This window comes from Oryzias latipes, chromosome 22 (assembly GCF_053564925.1).
Source record: "Oryzias latipes strain Hd-rR chromosome 22, Olatipes_Hd-rR_3.1".
In the NCBI taxonomy this organism is placed as follows: Eukaryota; Metazoa; Chordata; class Actinopteri; order Beloniformes; family Adrianichthyidae; genus Oryzias; species Oryzias latipes.
The window spans coordinates 16,425,097-16,449,022 of NC_136258.1; the positions used below are offsets into that span (position 1 = coordinate 16,425,097).

At 42.0% G+C, this 23,926-nt stretch overlaps 2 protein-coding genes and 1 long non-coding RNA gene across 3 annotated transcripts; 1 reads left to right on the forward strand and 2 right to left on the reverse strand.

The window, feature by feature from the left end:
• Positions 1–947: 947 nt before the first annotated feature.
• Positions 948–2,974, reverse strand: LOC101169827 (glutathione-specific gamma-glutamylcyclotransferase 1). The gene is made up of 3 exons (XM_004082590.5): positions 2,381–2,974; positions 2,258–2,293; positions 948–1,997 (listed from the first exon to the last, which is right to left on the reverse strand). Exons 1-3 carry the CDS (start codon positions 2,558–2,560, stop codon positions 1,611–1,613), a joined length of 603 nt encoding a protein of 200 aa, XP_004082638.2. The 5' UTR covers positions 2,561–2,974; the 3' UTR covers positions 948–1,610.
• A 1,538-nt stretch (positions 2,975–4,512) lies between these two features.
• On the reverse strand, positions 4,513–10,594 carry LOC101169577 (delta-like protein 4). The gene is made up of 11 exons (XM_023951870.2): positions 9,966–10,594; positions 9,634–9,885; positions 9,123–9,180; positions 8,485–8,748; positions 7,709–7,769; positions 7,382–7,512; positions 7,107–7,276; positions 6,624–6,843; positions 5,803–6,547; positions 5,590–5,698; positions 4,513–5,509 (listed from the first exon to the last, which is right to left on the reverse strand). Exons 1-11 carry the CDS (start codon positions 10,017–10,019, stop codon positions 5,504–5,506), a joined length of 2,070 nt encoding a protein of 689 aa, XP_023807638.1. The 5' UTR covers positions 10,020–10,594; the 3' UTR covers positions 4,513–5,503.
• On the forward strand, positions 8,002–23,070 carry LOC144989037 (uncharacterized). The gene is made up of 3 exons (XR_013653181.1): positions 8,002–8,172; positions 16,733–16,896; positions 20,960–23,070. It is a non-coding gene; the product is annotated as an uncharacterized LOC144989037 (long non-coding RNA).
• The last annotated feature ends 856 nt before the right edge of the window (positions 23,071–23,926 follow it).

Consider the following 23,926-nt stretch of genomic DNA (forward strand, 5'->3'; position numbering starts at 1 on the left):
GAAGACTTTAAAGTTAGACTTTTTGATGTGCTTTCTTTTGCCAAGAATCTTTAAATATTAAAAATATTAATCTACCAACTTTTCTTTAACATGTTCAACTATAGCATCAGATGACAAGGCAGTGAGAGCCAAGGCTTTGACATGACAGCAGCAGTTTTGGAAAGGAAAAAGTTTAATCAAACAGATATCTTGTAAAGACCACAGTGACAATATGAAGCAGAAGAAGTGGACGAGGTGGCAGAAAGTCCATGACATTAGATGAGTCATCTGATATATTTGTGGGGAACAGTTTGTGCCAGCTTGCACCGCATGTGGTACAAGCGAACATCTGACTTAGTGATTTTTATATGTCTTGCAAGCACATAGGAATATGTTGTTCAGTGCTAATTTAACCGACTCTTTCTCCTGGATATATCATACTATTTTACCGCTAAATATGTATGTTTTAAAAGTATATTTCTTCCTCGTTCATAACTTCTGTTGCCGTCTTCCTGTATGGGTCTTTAGGTGCAGTGCTGCAGAGCACATCCTTCATCTATTTACTGCTTTCACAAGCCACACCTTTGACCTACTTTTGGGCTGATTTCGAGGAACTGTGTCACAGAACCACTGGGCTCAAAATGTGGGCTTGTTTTTTTTTCATTGCTTTTTTTTCCTTCCTTCACTCTAATATGTGGCATGTGTGCAGGCGGCTCCAGCACAGGGTAAATACCAGATAGAAGGGAGAAAAAAAACATCCCTATATGGACCCTCACTTCCCAGCTAACCCTCACTTCACTCACTGTTCCTCCATAACTGTGTTCTTGGAAGTCCTCTTGCTCTTCATTAAAAGCCACTACCGTGAAAAGCGTTGCTTTATGTTTCATAAAACATATTAAGGTACAAAATATTTTGCTGAATAAAAGTAAAAAAGGAGCACATATCCAAGAAGTTTATGCATACAAGTATTTTAAAATTAGATATGGTTTATTTCTATTGCTGCAACCAGTAATAACAAAAAAGTTGATCTGTGAAAACAAGACTTTTTGTGTTTGATCTAAAGCTTAGAGGAATGCTTAAACAGGACATTTAAAAAATAGATCCTCGGAAAGATTTTTTTGGGTTTTATGACACCTGGCATAAAAGAAAAATGCATTCACATCCAACAAAAAAGTATAAAAAACTTTCAGACTTTAAGTTCACACATACACAATAGAGTTATGAAAATAATCTGTACATTTTAGCACCTCTGTGAGGAAAAATCAGCATTTCAGCTCTGCAAGAGTCAACATTCTTTGGGCATGAAATGTGTGAACATAGGCAAGTTCAAAATTCAAAATTGCCCTATAAAAAGTGCTTTTTCTTTTACTGTTTTAAACAACTTTCATTAGAATAACAAGTTTCAAAAGGAATATAATTCTTAGTGTGAACTTTAAAGCAATGCAAGCTCCTGTTTTTCTCATTCTGTAAGACAAGAACTAGATTTGCGACTGATGTTTTGTCCCTTTTTGAAACTGGATCAGCTCTTTGAGCATCAAATTTATTGAAACATTAGCAGCAGGAATTTCTTTCCCTTTTCACTCTATAAAAATGAATGATGGTTGTTTTTAACAGCTCCCAGTAGTGTGGATCTAGAGGGCTTGATGTCCACAATCACGGAAAATATTCATTACAGCAGCTTCTATAGAGAAAAGGTGCTCATCCTCCACATCAGGACAGTAAAGCCTCATGAATTCCACCAGCCGCTGCAAATATTCAGTGTTGTGGCCGGTGTTGCCCCTGCAAATGGAAATCTGGGCTGCAATCTCCTTGTCCGAGGCCGGGCCGAGGTAAATGGGGTTGTCAGAGGTGGCGATATAGACGAGAGCCAGCAGTGTGTCCTGATTGTTCTCTTTGGGGATGAACTCCACCATTTCAGTTGTGTAGCCCCCAAACACCACCTCTCTGATGTTCAGATACTGAAGCGTTTCTTCAATCTGTGACTCGCTTACTTCATAGGCAACACCCCACGTGCAAGCCTGTGAGAGGGGAGGGGGGGGAGAGGGGGGGGGGGAATCATTCTGCTGAGTTGCAAAAAAAAAAGTGATTTCCACAGTGGCACATGTTAGAAACAAATGTGTTCTTTAAATGAATTCATCTCCGTGCTTAGGTTTTTAAATGCAGGTTGCTAATATGAATACAACATTTCTCTATTGTCCTTTTGGGTGAATTAGAGGCTTTAACCTGGTTGTTCATGATCAGGCAGCACAAACTAAAGGGGAAAACACACTTGACTTACCTCATCATCGGCAACAAGTGTGACAACTCTGCCAGGCTGATTTAAAAAAAAAACATAAGAAAAAATTTATAAAAATTGAGAAAAAAACTCAAAAACATCAGTAAGTGTGTGGCCAAACGTTACCTTGTCTTTGTCCCCTCGATGAAAATCATCTCCATGCCAGAAGCGCCTCTTGTATCCTTTAATGTGACCAACTTTGCTCTTCCTGAACCTAAACCCCGGTTTCCAGACTAATGATCCATATCCAAAAATCCACAAGCTTCCCTTCTCCTGTTTACTGTCCCGTGTTTTCATAGCGCTCATCAGTCTGAATTAAAGAAATCAGAGTCGCTGCTTCTGCTCTCCTATTTTCGCTTTCTATTTATCATCTGTCTCGTAATTGCTGAAACCATCATTCTTGCTACAGGTTACTGATGTTTTTTGATCTATTTTTACACTGATGACATCTGCAGGAACTTGTACATACTGTCCGATTCGCCTGCGCTGATGTATGCAAACACGTGTGTTCGTGTTATCGAGGAAGCGACCAATGAAATCACAGAGAAGGCGGGCCTAAGGGTGGAATGAGCCAATCAAAATCACCTAGAGGTGACATTTCACTAACAGTTTATTATAGGCCTTTAAAACAATAAACTTCACTTCTAAATATGTATTTAATACGTCTTCAGCTGGAACCATAAAAACAAAAATTGATAGCTTATTTATTGTGTTTTGTATCAAGTTAAAAAATAAAACCTACTAGTTACTTCCTCACTGGTTTGATTTTAATTAGAAGCAGCAGTTGTATTCCACAGCTCCAAGTGAAAGTCAAGGTAATCAGATTACCTATAAATAGCTGGGGCTGTTATATCCTGCTTTCTTAAGCTCATTAAGTGTCTGTGTTCTGCCTTGATCTGTCCATCAACATTGTGCCCATGCAGGCTATGACTTTGCATATTTGTCCTCTGTTTAACGATTTATCCCCTGATCTGATGGGTAGAAAACACTTTGCTTTTTTTTATCTTCCTACAAATCCCCCCAAAGTGGTTATGAAAGAAAATATTCTGTGTTGTTGTTTTGAAGGATGATCAGCGATGACTGTATGCTTCAAGGAGGACCTAACCTGGATCAATAACACTATTGCTTTAGATAAGAAAGCCCTGAAGAGATGTCATTTCCTGAGAATCATCAGAAAATAGCACATGAACTGCAGGTGCTCTTCCACAGGGAGCATGATGCTGCTGAGTTCGCTTTAGGCTGCACAGTGGCAAGCAGAGGAGGCACCTGAGAAGGTCATCCAAACACAGTCATGGGCTTTTAAAAAAACAAAAAAGTCTTATAAAAGCTCTGAAAATTCTTCTAATACTCACTCTTTACACTGTGTGTCTAACGACAGTTGAAATGTAAAAAAAAAACAATAGTAAAACTTCTTATTATGCAGCAAGATATCTCTCTAAAATCCACTTTATACTAAAGTACATTTTATTTTTCGTCATTGCTGTCATTACTGCTGCCCTGTTTGTTTAATATTATTTCAGGATATTTAGAGGGAGCATGTTTTATAGCAAATCTGCCAATATATAGTTTACGCCATTAATTTTTTTTCGATATTGGGGATCAAAAAATAGCATCCAATTTTAATTTGGGATTGTACACCTAATATATAAATAACAGTTAAGATGTATATTTTATTCAAGCATATTTATTGCTTTAGCATTCGAATTTGAGACATCACTTTAATATTACTGAAGTGCCTAAAGGAAATTGGTTACTTATATGTGTATGTCCTTAAATGCACCGCTTTACTGACACATTACTACACTGACATTACATGTTGGACACTGAATCAGGGCTGCACGGTTGCATAGTGGTTAGCACTCTCGCCTTATGGCAAAATGTTTACATCTGAGTGGAGTTTGCATCTTCTCTTCGTGCAAGTGTGGGTTTTCTCCATGCACTCTGGCTTCCTCCCACAGTCCAGAAAAAAATGCCTCATAGGTATATTGGTGATTTTCAATTGTTAAGCACGAGTATGCGATTGTGTGGCCCTGTGACACACTCACACCATGTCCAGGGTTTACCCCGCTTTTAAGCAGCCTTTAGGAAGATCGGCGCAGAATCAATCGAAATCAACTTGGCCAAAATGTTTCTGCATGAAGGAACTTAACACAAACACAAACTGAGCGCCTGTAGAAAGCTGCGACTTTTGACCAGATGTGCATTCAACCATCACAGACCAACAACAAAAAACAAAAAAAAACAAGCAGTGTAACAGATTTGTATTCTGTGAGTCTTTATATAGCAAATAATAATAATAATAATAATAATAATAAACTACAACACCAAAAAACATTGAAAAAATAAAGTCACCTTTTCGGTGGCATCAACTTAAAAACAGATGTACAAGTCATACTTCTAATCTCCACATATAAATATACAGTATATACAAAATAATCTTATACAACATTAAAAGAGAAAACAGTGCTTCATATAATTAAATAACTAATGAAATACTAATTGAACAAAATAAACCTATTGGTTAAGCCATTTCCATTGAAGGCATCCTTGGTATAAGAGTCACTTCATGTGTGTATTTGTCTTTGTTTGAGGGAGATCTTGCATAAAATAGACAATGCCCTGCCTGGCATTTTAGCATATTGCATTTTTCTATTCAATCATTTATTGTTCCCCCAAGTTGCTGTGCAAAGGAATCAAGGTAAGGCGGGGTGCTTTTATTTTTTTCTTCCTAAAATCATTTATATATATATAAGGCTTTGTGATTTAGTCTGCATACATTCGTCATAACTGAATGTTCTTCAAAGTCTCTTGAAAATGAACCGTTTTCAGTAGTTTTTGACTGATTGAGAGCAAACCATTGCTCAGAACACGCGCTAAAGACCAATAAAAAGGAATGGAAAAGGCAGGCTTCCTCCACAGCTGCTCGCATTGAGTGCAGATGACCGGCTCACACAGAGCAGGCGCCTCGTGCCTGCATGTAGGCATGAGTCTTGTTGTCCTTGGATTAACGTGGAAGGAGCAGAGACGATGAATCCGTGAGCCATTAGGCGCTCTTGTTTTTGTCTTTTCAGTCTGTACATTCTTACAGTTTTGTAGCTTTCATGTCTTTACAGTCAAAGAGCATACAAGCTCCTTCCAGTTGTAAAGGGTTCAAGAGCAGCAGCTTGCATTTAAATAAATCCCAGTCTTTTCTCACTTGTAAACAGACCACAGGGAATCCAATTTTGCGATGAAAATACGTTTGCACTTTTATACCTGGAAGAGAAAGATCAGTCACTATCACAGAAAGATTTCAAACTCATTTTCGTTTAAGTTTAAGTGAAGAGAGCCCGTACCTCAGTTGCAATGACGCATTCATGTTTCTCCTCTGCTATTACAAAGACAGACTGGTAGACTGAATCTCTGGAGGAGCATATTGTTGATAGTCGACACTCTGGCCTTTCGCTGTGGAGTAAAAACACATTATGTCCATTACAAAGTAGAAAAACAAATGCACCCTGAGACAGTATCAAAGTCCAGTCTCGTTTAACCCCTTCCTGTGCTCTTACCTGTACATTCTACTCAACTGGTTTTTGTCTTCCAATATCTTTTCACAGTTTTCATCTTTGTCCAAAAGGGACACTTCTTCCTTGTATCCCGAGGAGGATTTATAGTCCAGGTGATAGTGGTTGATGTATTTATGATTGCATTTTTCCACGGGGCAGTCCACCTCCAGGTCCACCTTCTTGTTAGTGTTCTTTAGATCGATGGTAGAGATGAGGTTGTCCTTCTGAAAGTCCGCCTTGGACAGGTTGTTCATTGTCTCTGAGTCCTGTTCCTCGGCGTTCCTCTGCTTCTTTCTGTGGCGCAGAACCACCACTGCCACGCAGAAAAGCAAAAGAAATGCCACCAAGCCGATACCGAAGCTGATGGCAGCCAAGTTCAACTTTTCACTGTACTCTAAGCCAGTGTTGGAGCTGGGAGTGTTGGCTGAGGAAGGGTTGCTTGCCTCACAATGGGGACCAGTGAAATGGGCTGGGCAGAGGCATGTGGCCTTGCCCTTAGGTCCGATTGTGCAGGTGCCTCCATTGAGGCAAGGCTGAGAGGCACAGCGGTTCAAAGGCCTGTCGCAGTGCCGGCCCACGTAGCCTGGAGGGCAAGAGCAGGAGTAGTCGTTAATCCGGTCCATGCAGGTGGAGCCGTTTGCACATGGGTTGCTGGCGCACTCGTCGATGTTGATCTCACAGCGCATCCCTGTGAAGCCCAACCGACAGCTGCACATTCTGATGTTACCTTGGACCACGCAGTGCCCACCTGTGAAAAAAACGGGCCGATTTAATTCTGGCGCACAAAGAGTGAAGAAATGCTGTTGATGGAACTGTTGTTTTACCATTAGTACATTGCAGTGAGGTGCACTTGTCCACTTTCTTCTCACAGTTGAGTCCAGTGTATCCAGCTGGACACTCACATAGGTATTTCTGCCCATTGCCCCTCTCTCTGCACTTGCCTCCATGGAAGCACGGTTTGTCTGTGCATGTCAGCATCCTGTGCTCACATTGTGGCCCTTCAAACCCATTTGCGCACACACACCTATAGCCGTTCTCAGATTCCTGTGGGGGAAAAGGATAAAAAAAAAAAGTTTATCACAAAGTTCTGTGTCAGATGTTTTTTATCATATCCTGTTCATGACTGCCCTAACGAACCCCATTCTCCTTAGCCTGACGTCTATTTACAGTGCACAGTCTGTGAACTGGGTCATGTTCTGACTTGACAATCAATAGCATCCTCCTGGAGTAGCAGATAGACTGAGGCGAAAACAAAAACAGGAAAGCCTGTGTTGTGGGAAAGGAGAGAAAGAGATTTCCGGACTCACCAGGCAGCGGCCTCCGTTGTAACAAGGCTTGCTGTCACACTCATGGACCTCTAGCTCACAGTCAACACCAGTAAAGCCCGGTAGGCAGGCGCAGGTGTAGCTGCCCTGGCCCGTGTTCATACACGTGGCCCCATTGACACAGGGTTTGTGATGGGTGCAGTAGTTTAGATCTGTAAACAACAATCAAAGGAAATTTGTTGATTTCAGTTTTGGCTAAAATGTGATTTCCTTTTAAAAAAAAAAAAACAATAAAAAGGAAAGAACCAGCTGCTCACCTTCATCACAATAGATACCCCCCCAGCCTTCTTTGCAGGTGCACTGCCACGGTTCTTTGCAGGTACCATGTTTACAGGCCGGATGGAGTTGACACACATCACAAAAGAGACCCTGCCAGCCGTCTCTGCAACTGTTCACACATAAAACATGACAGTTGGCTCACACTTTCTCAAAAAAACAAAAGTGGCAGAACCACAAACACAAGAATCCACTGCTGGACCACTTACACACCTGAGCCACGTCTTTTTGAACAAAAAGCAGCTTTTATCCACTATTAATTCTTTAAACTTAAAGTCTGTAAATGCACAAGACAAGTGGATACTCACTCGCACTCTCCTGGTAATTTGCAGGTTCCATTACTTTCATTGCAGCCTTCCAGACAGATTGCTAAAAAAAAAAGAATAAATAAATAATTAAAGCAAATTCTACAATAAAATAATGAAGCCATAAATTGAAAAGGTTTTTAACTGTTTTTCCTACAATCTTCAAAGCTGCAGCCTAACTTTTATAGCTTGAATGCACACTTCTGTCGTGTCTGACATTGATTATACACTCATAAACGTGTGGTTTTAAAGCGCAGCAGATGTTTGTTCTCAGAAAAGCAGGACAGCTGCCCCCATTGTTATCGGTGAACGGTTCGAGGCCCGCTTGCAGCTGCTGCCCTGTGCCGCCTGAACAAAAGAGCCCGCGGGTTAGTGGCGCGTGGCGCCCGATAATGCCGCGATTAACCTCGGCGCGTGCTGCCGAGCGACCACCGCCAGGATTAAACGCACGCGCCTCGACAGAAAGTGTAAGTCTTCAAATTACACCCTACTCCCGTGCTGTTGTGTTAGCTACCCCCTTGTATACATTCGACAACATTCAACAGGTAGGCGTATAACCCTACTTCAAGCCAAATTAAACATTTGTAAAAAATCAAAAACATGTCAACTCCCCCATATTCTCTGCTAATGGTTTATCCCTCTGTTACAAATATCCTCGACCACTTTATGCAGTTTTTTAATTTAGGGGCCACCTTTTCTTTACCCCCCCCCCCCCTCTCTCTTTCTGCCCCCCTAACATATTGCAACCACAAACACTCCACATCTCCACTCTTGCTTACGTTCTTGGCAGTATTCTCCCTTCCATCCCGTCAGACAGGCTATTTGCCCGTCCGGCTTGCAGGTGTAGTGGCCAAAACGGTCGTCTCTTGGAGCACATATTTTGGAACAAGTGTCCCCGTAGTAATTTTCATTGCAGATGATCCGGTATGAGTACCTTAGCTCCGTCTGCGTCCCGCACTGCACGTCCTCGGCCCACTCAGGCCCTATTCCCAACTTTTTCTGGACGGCAAAAGAACTAATCAAGAATTCTGATTTGGTGTTATCTGTGGGGGGAAATGGTAAAATATATATATATAATTCAGTACACAACATAAAAAAAACGTTTTGTGCAAATTTTTCATGTTAATTAATAAAAAGGCCCCTCATGATTAAAATAGTATGTAAAACGAGTCAAATTCAGGAAAGGCTACACGTTTTCCCATGCCTGCCAAAAATAAAACAAAGGAAGTTCGATTGTGTTCGAGACTCGTGTGACTCATGAACCCATAACCATTACACCATTGACGCTTAAAAGACTAAATGCATTCACCAGCAGCATCACACCACTGTAGCGTTCAAACATGTGCCTTATGAAAGAAAGGGCGAGGGAAGACTACGTCTCCCTCTAGCGGTGGACGGGTGTTTGGCATCCCCTCACCTTCAGGCTGCTCCGCTGCAGGAGAATGCCAGGCTTCAACAACTAACGAGAAATCACCCTAAAGACAGAGATTAGGAGGTTAGGGTCACAAAAAAGAATAAATAGATACATGAAAATTAATAAATATTTACTAAAAATGTTTCAGAAATGTATAAGACAAAATTCACAACACTCAACAGCATAAATTGTTGGCAATTAATGCTATCAACTTTGAAACCTTTTTTTTTCAAACAAGACACGTCGCTAAAAAAAAACTCAAATAAAAAAATACTTGTTTAAAAGTTGAAGTATGCGCTAAAAGCTGAACTAATGCCAATTATGATTAAAAACCGTAACATTGTTTGCTTTCCATTAAAAAAATCAATCTACTGAGAGCATATATACACATATGTATAAACTAGCATTTTGTTGATTAAAACTCGATTTGGTGCCGAGTAATTGATTGCTTTGGTGCGTTCGTGAAAGCGCGAGGCGTCAAGTGTGTGCACGGAGCTGGCGCAGGTGCTCTTACCGGCCAGGTGAAGTTGAGCGGCATACGCAGCCGGGCTTCCTGCGGGATGCTGAACGTGTCTGTTCCCAGAACAGATGTGGTGGCCTTGCCAAATATACACTTCCCAGGGGACACTACTTTCTGGTAGTTCTTCAAACAAACCTTGAAATAAGTTCTGCAGCCGGCCATGCTGCATCTACGGCCATTCGCCAGCAAACCTTTCGTATTCTGAAAATGATGGAGATCTATCTCGAACACACTTGATCCCAAAACCTAAAAGCAAATTTAAAGTAAGTACAGGATATAGATACATATGTATTTATCATTTTAATTCAGATGTGTTTTTGAAATACCTGAGTAAATAATGGCATAACTATTACGAGGGTAGAGGTGAACCAATTGGCCATCCTTTAGCTTTATGTGCGTATCCAAAAAAAAGTCAGTTCGTCCTCTTACAAAACGCTCCTAATCCAAACGTAAAAAACATAAAAACGCAGTGATGCTTAAACACAACAATTCAAAATAAATATAATCCTTTTTTTCCCCAAAAGAAAAAAAAAAAGCCTGATGGGCAAAATCCAGTTCCACAATCCGTATCCAGAAGAAAAAGTTGGAAAAAGCCGAGTTATCCAGTGGCAAGAGGTTAAACAAATAGCTGTAACGTCAATATCCACAAGTGAGTCATTCTTCGGTCTTTATGTTGCCCATCCATCGTGCCGGTCAGCTGTTGAATCGGTTTGCTCTGCGGCTGCGGGGTTTGTATTGTCAGCTGCGATGCGCGCACGTACTGGAGCATCAGCGCATGGTGACTCGGAGTAAAGGATGCCTGACGTCCCTCCCATTTTTATATAGCAGCGTGTGGTCTGGGTGCAGACGGTGCCTGGGTAACACCGCCCACTCTCCTCTCCACCTTCTTTTTTGCTTTTACTATATAGGATTTGAAGGGAGATTGTCTGATGATCCACCTGTTTCAGAAAATATCTGTTTTTTTCATGACAAGTGATGCAATCCAAGAGCCTTGTGAATACAAAAATATAGATTTCAATTTCTTATCTATATTCAAAACATGTTAGTTGACAAATAACCCCACAGAAATATTTTCAAAGGGTATTATTGATGCATTTGACTTGTTTTAGTTTCTTTCAGAAACCAGATAAATGGTGCCGTTTGTGTTAACAGCCTGACACGGTAAAGTTGGTCATAAATCAACAGAGAGCTCAATTTTGGAGAAATGACAAGAATGGAAAGCCTTGCTTCTTTGAAACTCCTGCGTGTTTGTTTTGTGGGTAAATAGGATGAAGATACACCTCAAACATATACTTCATTTGTGTCACTACAATGAAAAGATGTGGCATTGAGTGAAACGTGCAACGACAGAGCAGGTGTGTTATTTATTTATGTTTTACTGCAAAATCACATGGAAAGCACACAAATTTTACAACAGTTCTGCGCAAGAAGCAGAAATAGTGCATGAAAGCTGAGAAAATACACTCACATGAAAACTCACGCTGGGCACAGGCATTGTTTGCTTTATCATCCCTGCAGCAGGGAAACCAGTCTGCTAGAATTTACATGAGAGAACAGGACTTGGGAACGGTTCCCTAACCACAAAGGTGTGTGCGGCTCTCCTGCCGAGATGACTTGATAACCCCCCCACCCCCCACCCCTCCACCTTCTGACTTATAGGTTTGAGGTCGGGCTTCGAAGCAGAGACAATGGAGCATTGAGCGTGGAGCAGCGTGAGTAAGACGCCCGGACATCTCATACCTCGGTTGTGCTGAAGCATTCAGAGTTCCCACCATTGACTGATTCACACGGATCCTGTGCAGCATCAAAGTTTTGCACAGTGCAGGGGTCTAATCAAGTGTTTGTGTTCTGGTTTGCATCTAGAGTTGACCCAAATTTATTTTATTTTTTTTTCTTATCTCCAGAGCATCTGCCACACACTCCAGAGCCCCATCAATCTCTTTGTGCAGGAAAAGACGTGTAGAATAATGGCGCTCCTGCTTCATACACGTCAAAACATCCATACACCTTAATATTTAATGGAGTGTGGTTAAGGTTTCCCTTCTGTAGCTCGAGTTTCAGTTTCCTTGTGAAGCAAATGAACTGTGCTAAACAAGCAGTGGTGCTTAGGTTGGCTGCTTCTTAGTGCAGCGTGAACAAAAAAATTGGCTTGGATCTGATGGGGAGAAGCGTCTTTTTGGTGCTTACATATCGATAGATTTTATCACTCTTAGTATATTGTTTTTCAAGTAAATAGATACAACTCAGAGCTAAATTAAAGGGAAATTTCAGCCCCAAGCTGTATAGATTATTTACTTTTGGCCAGGGCAAACAATAAAATAGCCGGCTCTTTTTCTGCTTGTGTTGCTCTAGAATAAACACAGCCTTGGAAACAGACGTCGGCCCACCGCAGTTCCATCTGCAGCCTTGTATGGAACGTCATTTTTCTTTGTGACAGTGTTTTGTAAAGCTGACTTCTGATTGTTGAATGTCTTTCGAGCTGGCATCGAACCCTAAAAATAACATTTGATTTGGAAATGAGGATGGGGGGATGAAAGTGCTTTTTGGACTGGATTAGCCAAGTTGCTATTTATGAGAGACCGCGCTCGAGTTGTTTGGTTATTCAGAAGACTGATGTTTGTTCCCAGGCAGGCTCGGTTGTAAGTTATACGGTCAAAAAATATGTTTGAAATCCTCTCAGTCAAAATAATAATCAATTCAGTGTGCTTGGAGAGCAGCTTTTCATCTTGAAGTGAGCAAATTCCTTTTTCATTTCGATGCTAGAAGTCTGACATAACTGTTGGGACTTATTATTTCCAAAACATGCAAAAAAATGATGTTTGCCTTATAAATATCACAGGGTTAAATTAAGCCGTCCTCTTGTAAATGCCAATGTATTTCATATTTACTGTAAATGGGACTGTTGATTAACGGTAAACGTTTTGACACAAGTGAGACAAAACCCAACACGTGAACAAAAAACCTCAAGTGCTTTGTGATTTTCTTTCTGTTTTTCTGTCGCACAGCATTTCCTTGACCTTTTCTTCCTCTCGGTCTAACCTCCATCTTCACCTCCTCCTCGCCGTTCAACAAGAATTAACAATCTGGGCAAGTGCAGGATAGGAAATTAGCCAACGCGCTGACAGATGGCCCCTTTTAGTTCAGAAATCTGCTCCGTTTAATGCACAGCAGTTTAACACTTCTTTACAGCACATTTGATCTCTATGCCCCAATCTGTTCGGCCAATCAATGGGGCTTTTGATGTGCACTGCCAATGGATCTGAGGCATCTGAGTGTGTCGGCCGAGGAGGAGAAATCCCCTGCTGTCTCAATTAGAATAACAGGGGTGGCTTTCCTTGTGTCACTATGACATGCTGTCGTGTCGTGACCTGATGCTCTCACATGCAGAAACTGGCTTCTTGTACTGTATTTATCTCAATTGAAAAACGGCAGACTTTAGGCGGTAAATGTGGTGGTGTTGAAAACAAAAATGACTTTTGTGGGGTTTTTTGAGTACGGTGCCTGTAAAAAGCCTGTAAAAAAACAGTAAGAGGGGTGGACTGAGCTGCCGTTTCGTTGAGGGTTTTACTCCTAAAGGGTTGACATTCATTGTACTCATGGGCAAGGCACCAATTCCCATATAACCCCCAAACCTCCCCAAAAAAACTGTAAATCTCCTTTAACCCCTTCATACCGGATGTTGCTAATTTGCAACGTAGCGTAAAATCCAAGACTACACTTAACTTAACATCACCTTGAACACAAAAATGTTTAAATATTCTTTATATAATTGGAAATTAAGCCAAGCATGAAGGGGTTGACCCCCCTCTAAGCCGTCAGGGTGTTAAATGATAATTATTGCATTCAATTCATTCATCTTCTTCCGTTTTGGGGTCACGGGGCTGCTGGAGCCTATCCTGGCCACTTGTGGGTGAAGGCGGGGGACACCCGGGACAGGTTGCCAGTCTGTCACAGGGCCACGGGCACACACCCATTCACTCCTATGGACAATTTAGAGTGACCAGTTCACCTATGAAGCATGTTTTTGGATGGTGGGAGGAAGCCGAAGTCCCTGGAGAAAACCCATGCATGCACGGGGAGAACATGCAAACCCCACACTGAAAGGTCCCCCGTTGGTGTTCTGTTTCAGGTCCCCCAGCTGGGACTTGAACCAGGGGACTTCTTGCTGTGAGGCAAGAGCACTTTCTAAACTTTCTAAATTCCTGTTTTATGTTTGATATTTTGGCTTCTGTCTACATGGACAAGCTTTTTTTTCCACCACACGCATCCAATTACCTGCTGAAGATGATTGTGAATGTGTGTTTTCTCCCATTTTTAAGCTCCAGCTTCAACGGAAAGCCTCTGACATTGTTGCTGTTTGGTTAATAAGAGCTCTGGGGCTCCTGTGCGTGGAACTTTCCACCCACCTTTTTTCTGATTTTGTTGACAAAACACAGTCCTCCTCCATTTTTACTACGCAACCAACAACACCCTTAGGCCACGAACAGTGTGCCATGATGCACACAGGTGTCACTACATTGGAGTGATAATTTGGGGGCTGCTGAAAGGGCGTCTCGTGCCGCCGTAGTGTTTAAAAAACGCCCGCAGTCTAATTTACGGATCAGTGGCAGACCTTGGAAACAAGCGTCCTCACATGGTTGACGTTAACCTGTGTGACAGATGTGTGTCAGCGTGCAGGGCATGCATCGCCGTCGTCTCAGCAGCCATTTTGGTGTTTCATGCCAATCGTCCCACATCTATTGGTGGAGCTAAACATATTTAAGTACGGTTTTAGCAGATGCATTTCCCCTTCTTTCATTGTCTTCCTCCTTCTGTTTGTGTTGCACTTAAAAAGAAATGAAATCTGTCAAGGACACTCCCAGGCACCAAACATGAAAGCTTAACATGTTTTTCTTGTATGTGTGCATGCGTGTGTGTGTGTGTGTGTTTTTTTTTTTCTTTTCTTTTCCTTCAGCAATTACCAGTGCAGGGCTGTGTTTGGAAGAAGCTACTGTAGCCTTGAGGAAATCCTCCTCCGCCAGAGTCAAAGCATCACTGCTTCACACAAGACAAAACCACGCAGCAGGAAAAGGAAAGAGATAAACGGAGTTGAGGGAAGAGCGTGCGGGTGTGAAGAGGGCTGAGTCAACCAATCAGGAAGAGTGACCTGAGACTCCGATTCCCTGCTTTGCACTTCGCTCTACCTGCTGGTCTCAAACAGGTGCAGTCAGCATTCCTGCTGTGTTGAAGTGCTGCATAGATGCACCTCTGGTTTGAAGCCGCACAGATTTGAAAAGCGAACACATTCCCATCAAAGGAAAAGCTAATGTTGATCTTCAAAGTTGCATGAGCTCGACTTTACCAGGGGGGAAATTCAACAAAATCACTGAACACCATCAGCGTGATTAGCATCTGGTAATTTCACCGGTATGCCGTGTTGTTAGATGCTGTGATGTTACGTGATAAGGGCTTGTGGTTTGGGGATAATTATCTAGAGAGCTAATAATCTCTTCTTCCCCCACTTCCTGAGCTGGGGCACATGACCTCTGAAGTACACAGTATTTTAGTTGTGTCATTCAGGTTTACTATTTATCTTCCTTCATATGATTAGAGTGTTGCTCTACGATTTCTCAAACAATAAAAGTTTTGTGTCTCCTGTTAAAGACCCATTCTGATGAAAATTGTGTTTTTGGTGGTTTTAACATGGTCTGATAAGGGAGGACATATAGGCTATTGAGAAAATGAATTATCCAGTTGGAAAAAGCTTGTATGTGTGATGTACAAGCCACAAACTCACTGCTCCGTTTCAATCTTTTGCATCCACTCTTAGACAAACACGATGCATCGACATCTTGGTTTTCCCCGTCCGAGCTGGCATCTGGCCTTAAAACTGTATGGGTGGATAGCTCCAATGGCTCGCAATTTTTGTTGCACCCCTTAATGTTAGGTTGGGCTTGTGAGGGGCTAGCAGGAGAGCCTGGGTGGATGATGCGAAGGGGGCGGGCTTACTCTGCGGCAACAGTACCACCTGCAACACAGGTTTTTTGATTTTTCCTATAAACAGCTTAATCGTAATTACAAGACCCCTGGGCACACTTTTTGAATAGATCAAAAGATGGTCGGAATGGGACTTTCTAAAAGCTCACAAGGATTGGATCGTACCTATGTGAGGCTCATGTATTTTTTTACATTTTGTTTTTACCAGAAATCCTCATAGCTTGTAAAAAGTGAAACACGACCTTTTGTTTGGATTCCATTAAGCTAGCTGAACCAGCGCTGACCTCCTAACTGCTCAGTGTGTGCATGCACACAAGCCCATCTCCACTCAGTAGAGCAAACAGCAGATACAAAGCCTTTTCTGCACAGTAATTGTTATTCGAATCAAGTTAAAGCGCTGCCATGACATTAACCGCAGTGCACGGATGGGGGATGTATACATTTTGCCCATCTAGCTTGAGTTCCTGTGGGCGTTTAGTTGGTGGGCTTCATGCCATGTTTGAGATCGTTTAGGCCTCTGTCTGTGCTCACCCGGCCTCACAGCGGGGGCTGACTCGAGCTTGATTGACTCTCTCCATGGGAGCATGTTGCTGAGGCGCTTGTTTATCCCGTGAAGCTTTTTATGTTTGCAGTGATGAATTTGTTCTTGCAACTTGCTGACAACCTGCAGCATTGATCTTCTTAGTTAAATCTGCTCTGCTGCACAGGATGAGCCCCTCTGCTGCAAGTTATAGTCAAGTCCCACCACTTCTGTTCATCCCTTTACCCAGGAACTGTCACAGTCACGCTCAGCTTGACTCCTGCAAACTAACTGTTGATGCTGTCAAGCAGAGAGCTGCTGGAGCCCATTTTAAAATCTTTGGTGTGACCCAATATGTATTCATCCAGCCTCGGGGTGGAGAACCTTCCACTTAACTGTTGTCTCACGCTTCACAAAGTACCCCACTTTTGATTTTCTTTAACTGGACTCGAATCCATAGGTCTAAAAATGACTCTTGCAGGATAAATGACACCTTCCATGTCTTCCTTAAGTGGAAAAGCGCACAGCTAGCGCGTAAAAGCATCACATTTTCATTTTTATCTAACACTGCCAGAGGGGTGCATTTTCCTTTTTCAGAAACCGGAGAACTCAAACCAAGCGGTGGAGAGAGAAGAGGATGACATGCAGTAAAAGGCTGCAGGCTCGGACTTGAACTCAGGCCAGCTGCAGCGCAGACTTTCAGCCCTGATACATGAGTCGCCCACTCCACTGAGCTGACCTTGCACCACTTTCTGAAAAAGGCGAGTATGACTTTTCTGCTGTTTTCTCTGAAAACTGTTGCACTTCTTACAGAGTTTAGATAAATCATTTACCATGCCATGCAAATTAATCTTTCTGTTTGCAGTTTGTGTTCTCATACACTCCTTACTGATTTATTAGCCAGCATGATGAATGGCACTGATTTTATGAGAGCAGGCCTAGCACATTTGTGCAGTAATTTGTTTATCTTGCAGCCACTGCGCTGCAGAAGGCGAACGAATCTTTGTGATGCCAATCGGATTTTAGAAAAGGTTCTAGGCCCATCGCTCCCACAAAGCTTTTACTCCAGAGGGTCGTTTCTTTTGGCTAAAAGTTAAGTTGTTTTTTATGTACAGAAAAAAACAAGCAAGCTGCACTACTTTTTCTCAAACCAAATTACCAGTAGTGATTTGTCTTTGCTTAAACAACATGGCAAGGGTCATTGTTTGGAAAAATAAGAAAATTTACTCAAAACTACTTTTTGGCAAGACCTATATATGAAAAAATCTGTATAATAGTGGACAGTAGTGTCATTAACATTTTACATCTATGTCTAATTGTAATCTTGTAAGAATAAAAGCAGGATTCCCACCTTTTCTTTGATTTCCTTTTTAAATAAACCACCTTAAGAGAACCAAGACTCATGTTTTGATGTTGTCAATCCTAAAAACATCACAGCATACAGGTCTTAAAAAATGCATCTCTTCATCTGTCTCTCAACAGCTTTACCGGTAAGAATAACTTGTTGGGAGAAATATATTTTCTTATATAAACCTGTCAGAACTGACAATAAACATCTGGGATTTGACTTTTTCACCTAAGAATCCATAAAATCTGCACCAATATCCTATTCTGCTTAATTTTATACAACTAGTCTTCCATTTATTTAAAATGTAACCCCTAGATGCCTGAATTTACTCTAAATTAAAGTCATTTTGGAGCCAAAGTATATTTGCGTCAATGGTCGTCAATGGGTTGACAGCTCACATGTCGTTTATTTCATGTATATATGTGCATGTATTTAGACTCTTCTTCCCTCAAGCTGTGCAACAGTGCGATTTTCCCTACTGAAGGACTAAGAAATGACTTCTTATTCTTAAATTTAAGTAAAATGTAGAAAAATATCTGAACTTTTATAGTTTAATGGACAAGTATTTTCTCAAAACCAAAAAATAAAGTCCGTTGTTAAGGTGATTTGACCCTCCTGGAAAAAAAGAAAAAGGAAATACTTGCCTTGACATGAAAGTGTAATTTCAGACGGGCAAAACCTTGACAGGCACGATAATGGTTAGTTTTCCTTCTTGCTTGTTAGAGCTTGAATTCACCAGAGCATATTCAAACTTTTTCTGAAATAATTTTAAGGATATTTAGAAGCCTTGCATTGGCTGCACAGCACAGTCAGATTTCTCAATTGTTGTTCAGGTGTTGACAGCAAAATACACAGAATTTCACAGTGTGAGAAGGCAGTGGAGTGAACCCTCACATCCCAGTGTTCTAAGAAACTTATGCAACTCCCAAGGTGCATTCAGATGACCTGTCACACAATGCTACTTACCAAGATTTTAATCTGTGAGATCAGACTCTGGCTTTGGTCTGCACGGGTAAATTGGGGGTTATTTTTATCTAAGGAGGACCGTTTCTCTGTAATGTTTCAGCCGAAAAGCTGAAGATTGAATTTGACTCTAAAATTGATGTGATTTTCCTTAATGATTGTTTTATCTTTTGGAAAAAGTTCTGGTCTAAAGAGGATTTGTTGGCATGCCAGGTTTTGAAAATTGCACTTTACGTTAACCGGGCTTTGGTCGGGACAAGTGCTTATTGGTCAGTTTGTGTCACCACTAACTTCCCTCAATTGCTGCTCGCCTTCGCCCTCCACCTCCCGCACTCTCACCCTCACCCCATCGTCGGCCTTACCCTGAGCCTGGGAGCGGAATTCTGGGAACATTTTTCCATGTGAAATGCCGAGGTCCAGTTGAGGGGTGTGACGCCAGTGCATTGTTCCAGGGGCAAAAAAAGGAACCGCTTGTGATGAGGCCAATTCCTGTTGGTCCCAAAAAAACAGGCACTTTCTCACACCGACTTCCTTCCTCATTGGACAGCACAAAACAATCCCAGACCAACCAGCAAAGTGAAAAAGAAAGAAAGAGGAGGAAAAGAGGCAATAGGAGAAGTTAGCTTAGAGTTGCAGCGAGTGGAAACATACATTGGCTCTGCAACACCCAAGCATTCGCACGACTGTCCCTTTAAACGCCAAATGTTTTTTATCTGTAGACACAGACCTGTGTTAAAAGGTGCTTTCTGATGCTACTGACAACAGCAAACTGTTCTTATCTTTACTGCGACCGTGACCATCATCCCTGATTTTATGGTCTCACACTGTTTGCTCTTATACCAAAAAAAAAAAAAAAAAAAAAGCTTTCAGAATTGACAGGCTGACCACAGTCACTGCGATCGTGTTACAGCAACAGCAAAGCGGTAAGAGGTTGCGAATTGAGAGGGGCAGCACGGCTCAACTGATTGAGGGAGAGCGGGACTCAGGAAGCACCTGCCTGTGCAGGGAGTTGAACATTTATCTGACCCTGCTCACATCAGGTGGTTTCCTTGTTTACGTTGTCTCCCCGCAGCTCCCTGTGGCCCAGCCCCTATTGGCTGCCCTTGGACACTCCTTTTTCCACCACATCCATTGATCTTAAGAAGACTCACCACTTCCCCGCTTGCCCCCCCCCATCCACCCCGCTAGGAACGACTGAAACCATCGCCACTGCACAGCTCGGCGGCGAATACGCGAAAAGGATTAAGAGGCAAGCTCAAAGCTCCGCATGACCTCTCACCTTTGTCTTCGCTACACAAACAGGGCAGCCTTGAAGACTGCCTTCCTTTTTCCTCTCCTTGCCTATACTCAGGCACAGTAAAAACAACTTGGTTCATCAATTAGCTTGACTGATAACCTTGTTCCCCCTATCCTCCCTGTCACCTGTATTGCTCAACCTTAACCCATTTGCCGACAATAGCAGCGTAGATCTCCTTAGTTTCATAGTGGTTCATTGTTCCTGGAATTGCGCTTCTTCTCCTAATGAAGCTTCTGGAGTGCTTCTTAATAGTTTTGGAGTTGTGCTGCGTTTCTTTTTTTTTTCTTTTTCCTTGTTGATATAATTATGGTTAAATTGCAGCTTGGCATGCCGAGTAACGGCTGCAGGTGGGCCAGACACAGGTGCTGTCAGTAATTACAGCGCCCATGAGGTCCAGGAATTATTATCTGGGCTAAACACATATAATCAGCCTGTGCAGATGCTCATCTGAGCTGTTATATGAAATGTTTATTGTCACCAGGAGGGGAGGACTAAGCAGTGTGAGCAGGTGTGGGGAGACACAATGAGAATGCTCGTTTGAACAACTGCGATATGGCCGTGGCTTTTGCCACTTCACTACTCTGATTCCACCATTGAGCCCCCCACCCCTTCTCGCTTTTCTTTCTTTTTTTTTTTTTACAAGCCTAAGAATGGCCTTTCAGTGCCCCTGCCTTCATTACTATCTTGTTATCTCAGCAAGTGTTTCCTGCAGGCACCTCGCTCCTCTCTTGGACATGCGGTGGGGCTTGCGCCTTGTTATGCCCATGGGGTATTGTTCTCCCACAGTTTGACCACTGTAAATTAGCTGGAAACGATTTGTCAAACATGAGAAAGAGGAGAGCCAGGAAAGGGAGAAAAAACAACAACATTAGAGCTCTAATGTGGCCCCAGCACTGAACCCTACATTGACCAAATATGTTAATGTTCTGGCTAATTGCTGGCTATTGAGAGAAATATTATCCAGGGAGCTCCGCGATAGGCTGGAAGACAAAAATGCTCCAACTCTTCGGCTGTTCTCTCTTGAAAGCCGTTTTCCTATTTATTTGTGACAAGCCAAGAAACAAAATTATCTAAAATATTTACTTCAGGCGGAAAACAGTTTACCCCTCGCAACAGAAGGAACTTCCTCCGTTTTGTCCATTGGCGCAATCAAGATGTTTGCAAGTTTCTGTGTAGCTGAGAAAAAATGACAAGTGTTTTTGTTTGAAAATTACAGGCGGAGCCACCCCTGTTTATTCCGATTCAGCATCAGCAGGAGCTTCTTTAACGAGGGAATTCCTGAACATCAGAGGATGTCTAACGCACATCCTGGCTCTTAATCAGCCCTTGTGCTCTTGTGTGCATCGCCGTCACCCTGTGGCAAGAAATCCATTCCAAGGAAGTGTGAAGGATAGCTTTGCTCCTGATGTTTCATGGAAGGAGAAAACACACTTTACTCCTCATCTCCTTAACCCCAAACTGTCTCAGTTTGGCTGCCATAAAGAAATTTTGAGAGGCTAAGCTATGCTCTTCTGTCAAAATCCACCCTCCAGCATCCCCCGAGGAATCTTCTATCACAGCCAGTGTTCCCATGGATGAAAACGACCCCTCGGGATGCTGAGATTGACAGGGAGCAGAGTGGGACCAGAAATTAAAGGTCTCTTAAGAGTCAAGAGGCAAGTCAAAGGATCACAAACGAAAACATTCGTTGAAACAAACTTACAACATCAGCATGCCCTGAGACGTGACATGGGAACCCTATCACCCCAAAAGCATGCCAACAGTCATCCCCCCCTGGACAGGGAGGCCAGGCTGTACATGAGGCCCCATTTGCAGCTGGCTGCTTTCTGCTACCTCAATCTAGGCCACAGTGTGCTGGGAACCAAGTTAAGTTAAGCACACAACCAAAGACTAACTCTTGATGAAAGCGAAACCTTACAAGGATTTAAACATTATGCCAAAAAAGTGTTTCACAAAGTTGATTTGATAAGAAAATGCTGCAAGGCTCCCGGTGATAATCTAGAGCCTGAAAAATTGCGGTAATTCAGCACAAAAACAACATCGACACTGTAAAATACCAGCATTAAAGCAAGTGCTGGGGAAATCAGAGGGAAGTTCCTCCCTTATAGAAGAGAGAATTGTTCTCTTGCTTTGGATGTTTATGCAAAGCTAAACATGTTTATTTTAAATTATGTCACAATGTATCATACAAGTGCTTCTAGTTTTTTTCTACACAGGAACAAATATTGCATGCCTGGTTTGGAAAGTGCATGCATTTGTTTAGCTCGGCATCCCTTAATTTCCTTATCAGGATGCGTTTACCTCCTGGGACAAGAAAAACACTCCAAATTGAAGCACATCACCACAACAACTGACATGGTTGTTGTTACATGTGTTCATTAAAATTGCCTCTTATCTAATTTACTTTAGCATTCTTAACTATTTGTGTTGGCATTTTACTATCAGCGACCTATCTTTTGTTTTGATAGACATAATGCCTTCTGTCTGCGATGTAATCCTTGTGCCGTCAGTTTGAGTCTCATTCCCAGGGTCCTTGCAACTCAGCGCGCACAAAGGGTTCAAGAAAAAACAGGATCTTGTGGAAATGTGGAAATCTCACTTGTTTTTCCTTCAAAATCCTGATTTAAAACACTGTCCCATGCTGGTCTTGGTGTCAGAGACGAAGATGGCCACCCTCTGCTCCTTCCTGCCAAGCCTATTTTGACCCATCATCAATCTCCCTAAATAGACGTTACCAAGGAAACCTGTATTCAGCAGGGGAAGATGGCAGGATGACAACATTAAAGCGGGTGTTGTTTTGTTTGATGCTTAAAAAACACTGGAAGGCCCTTAAAACCATTTGCTGGCTTCTCTTTCCGTTTGTGCGGCAGGTGTGTCTGTTGGAGAAACAAACAGATTGGAAGGGTGTGGGAGCACGGGTTTGTGCTCTTTGGCCATCATTCACTTGTGAGGTGGACATTTTGCAAGTCTCAGATGTGGCCAGATAACAGGAACACCAGACTGATTTATCACATTACATGAAAATTTAATCACTGGATCTTGGTTGTGTTGATTTTTTTTTTATCACAAATTTGTAAAAATTACATACTAATAACCAATGATTTATTGGCAAATAAGAATATAGTTGAACATTAATACATGAATAAGTGGCATTTTTGCACAAAAATCCTAAAATCTTCTGTTCTTATGGTTAAATTGCAGCTTGGCTTGCCGAGTAATGACTGCAATGAAAATCGTGTTTTGGTGGTTTTAAGATGTTCCTGTAGCATTTTTCTCTTGATGTAGGACATATGTAAAGAAAATTTGGATTAAAATTGCCTTTCTGAGTATTTTTATATTCAATGATGTTGGGAAATGAAGGCAGGCTTACTCTGCACCATCAAGCCCACCCACAACTCTGCCCCAACCACAACTCAGACACAAATTTCTGATGAACTACTGCTGCTTTTTTGAAATTATGGCCTACACAATGACACAGGTTATTTATTTTGGCTACATATTCATAGTTAAAAGACCACTGGGAACGCTTTTACGATAGATCAAAAGATGATCAGAGAGGGGTAGTTGCATACAAAGTTAGTTTCCTACAGAATATGCTCTGAACCTTTGTCATATTCAGGTGCTTCTTGTGCATTTTAGTACTGCTTCTGTCGAGGCTCACACCACCCTTGAACGTGCGTTCAAGCAACCATTTTAAACGAGAGGTCTACTTTTAAAAATCTCACTAAGCATTTTTCTAAAATTGTTTTCGAGCCTCAAAACATGCGGCCATAAAATCGGCATTGAAAGTTAAACCAGGTCAAACTTTGACCAATCAGGGACTCGGATTTGGTGACATATGGATGGCGTCCTTTTCAATTCATGGAAGTGCCAATAATTTGTAAATTGATCACGAAGGACAAATTAATAATTGTAGTTTGTGCCCGGCCGGAATTCTACGATGCTAAGTCTTTCCTATATCGGAATAGAGCTATGAAAGAAAAAGCCTGGAGCAAGATTTGCACCACTTCAACATTTCCCACCAAGTCTCTTCCAACTGTAGGTGGCGGACGTGTGCTAGTAAACAGTAGAAAAACAAAAAGAAGAATCCCTTCCTGCCTGTCCAGTGTAAACATCATGGGCTAAATGCGTGTTCCAGAATGCATGTTTACGTGAACATGCGTCACATAAGAAGTTGCTGCTG